This window comes from Atta colombica, unplaced genomic scaffold, assembly GCF_001594045.1.
Source record: "Atta colombica isolate Treedump-2 unplaced genomic scaffold, Acol1.0 scaffold112, whole genome shotgun sequence".
NCBI classification, from domain to species: Eukaryota; Metazoa; Arthropoda; class Insecta; order Hymenoptera; family Formicidae; genus Atta; species Atta colombica.
This window is the reverse complement of record NW_017259198.1, coordinates 12,430-14,336: the sequence shown is the minus strand read 5'-3', so window position 1 is coordinate 14,336 and position 1,907 is coordinate 12,430. Positions and strand designations below refer to the sequence as shown.

General features: G+C 35.2%; 1 protein-coding gene across 3 annotated transcripts in view; it reads left to right on the top strand.

The window, feature by feature from the left end:
• The window catches only part of LOC108694072 (protein bric-a-brac 2-like), a 64,040-nt gene extending 62,251 nt beyond the window's left edge, over positions 1-1,789 (top strand). For all 3 annotated transcript variants that reach the window (XM_018203357.1, XM_018203358.1, XM_018203355.1), the window contains exons 8-9: positions 243-693; positions 1,147-1,789. In XM_018203357.1, the coding sequence (XP_018058846.1) occupies positions 243-693; positions 1,147-1,351 (656 nt within the window). In that variant the 3' untranslated portion in view covers positions 1,352-1,789. The remainder of the gene's footprint in view (positions 1-242; positions 694-1,146) is intronic.
• Positions 1,790-1,907: the final 118 nt, after the last annotated feature.

The following is a 1,907-nucleotide window of genomic DNA, read 5'->3' as shown; positions in this document are numbered from 1 at the left end:
TATATATATATATATATATATATGTATATGTATATGTAGAACTAAAATTTCTGTAATGATCGTTTATTATTGATTGCACTAGCCAATGTAATTTAACGTGTATAACTATATTCATAATGACTTTGTGTGTAAAGCTAAAAAAAGTTACATAAGTACGGAGATCTAATTTAAAATATGTAGCTCATAGTACGAATGATATTATATATGAAATAATTAAATGTGAAATTTTATTAATATTTCAGCAACATTCGGTATTCCCTCAACGACACTATGGCAACGGGCGCATCGATTGGGCATCGACACACCGAAGAAAGACGGCCCAACGAAATCCTGGAGCGACGAGAGTTTGAACAATGCCTTAGAAGCGTTGCGTACTGGTTCCATTTCGGCTAACAAAGCATCCAAAGCATATGGCATACCTTCTAGCACGTTGTATAAAATCGCTAGGAGGGAAGGTATCAGATTGGCCGCACCGTTCAACGCGAGTCCCACTACCTGGACACCCTCCGATCTGGATCGCGCTTTAGAAGCAATAAGATCTGGTCAGACGTCCGTACAGAGGGCGTCAACGGAATTCGGTATACCTACGGGGACTCTTTACGGAAGATGCAAGCGGGAAGGAATCGAGCTTAGTAGAAGCAATCCTACGCCATGGAGCGAAGATGCTATGACTGAAGCTCTCGAGGCCGTCAGGTATCGATAAATGAGTCTTCTCTACCTTGACTCTTTACGTTCAATAAAATTGTATTACAGATAGATCGATATACTTCAATGATTCAACATGAAAATTTTGTAAAGAAACTAGAAACTCTTTTGTAAATATTTTAAGTTTTCAAGATATTTTATACAATAAATAAAATATACAAAATAAATTTAATTTATTGTATAAAATATCTTGAAAACTTAAAATATTTACAAAAGATTCTAGTTTCTTTGCAAAATTTTAGTTTTATAGAGCATAATGTATAAATCTTTATTTATTGTATATAATATATATCATGAAAGTTTAAGATATTTGTAAAAGATTTTTAATTCTTTTGTGAAATTTCGATTTTATCGAACACAAAATGGATGAAACTTGTATGACTGATGCAAATTTCTAATGCAAAATAAATATTTACATTGTTCCTGAATTTACTGTTACAGATTAGGACACATGAGCATAAATCAAGCGGCAATCCATTATAATTTGCCGTATTCGTCACTATACGGACGCTTCAAGAGAGGCAAATACGAGGAACCTGTCGTCGGTGATATCTCGCAAGATGGTACCAGTCCACATTTCCATCAGAGCCCTAACCAGAATCACTCATCCGCCCTTCCAGATCAAATGCCTTATCCGGGCAGTTGAAACTTACCTCTTTACTAGAGTATTAAGTTAACTTGCTCCAAACTTGTCGATTTGCGGCAGCTCCTCGAACAACTCTTTAAGCAAACACGCGCGGGCGGCATTCTGAGAGATTAGATACCGATCGGAAAGAGAATGTCATTACGAAAACACACATCTATGATAGCGAAAAACGAAGATTTACCCGCAGTATTAAATATGGATCGCCGTAAGCAAGCATGTGTGTACATTGTATGATTTTTTTTATTGTCGGAACAAGAAACGTAGATTATACTAATTTATAAGAGTTATTTATAAAAAAAGCACACTGTACAGAGATCGAGGGGGGTACCCCAACGAAAACTACTTTTAGCACGTAAGTCACTTATGAAGCGTTAGATGAGGATATTGCAACGGATGACAGTATGTATTCTTGTTAAGCGAAGTCATACAAAAAAAATAATGCTATTTGTCAGTTGACAGTAGGAGATTAATTTTCTGAAGATTCTTTAAATTCCAATCTCGCATTTTCCATCATTACTAAATGTTACATTAAATTTCACAAATAAATTCTCGAAAT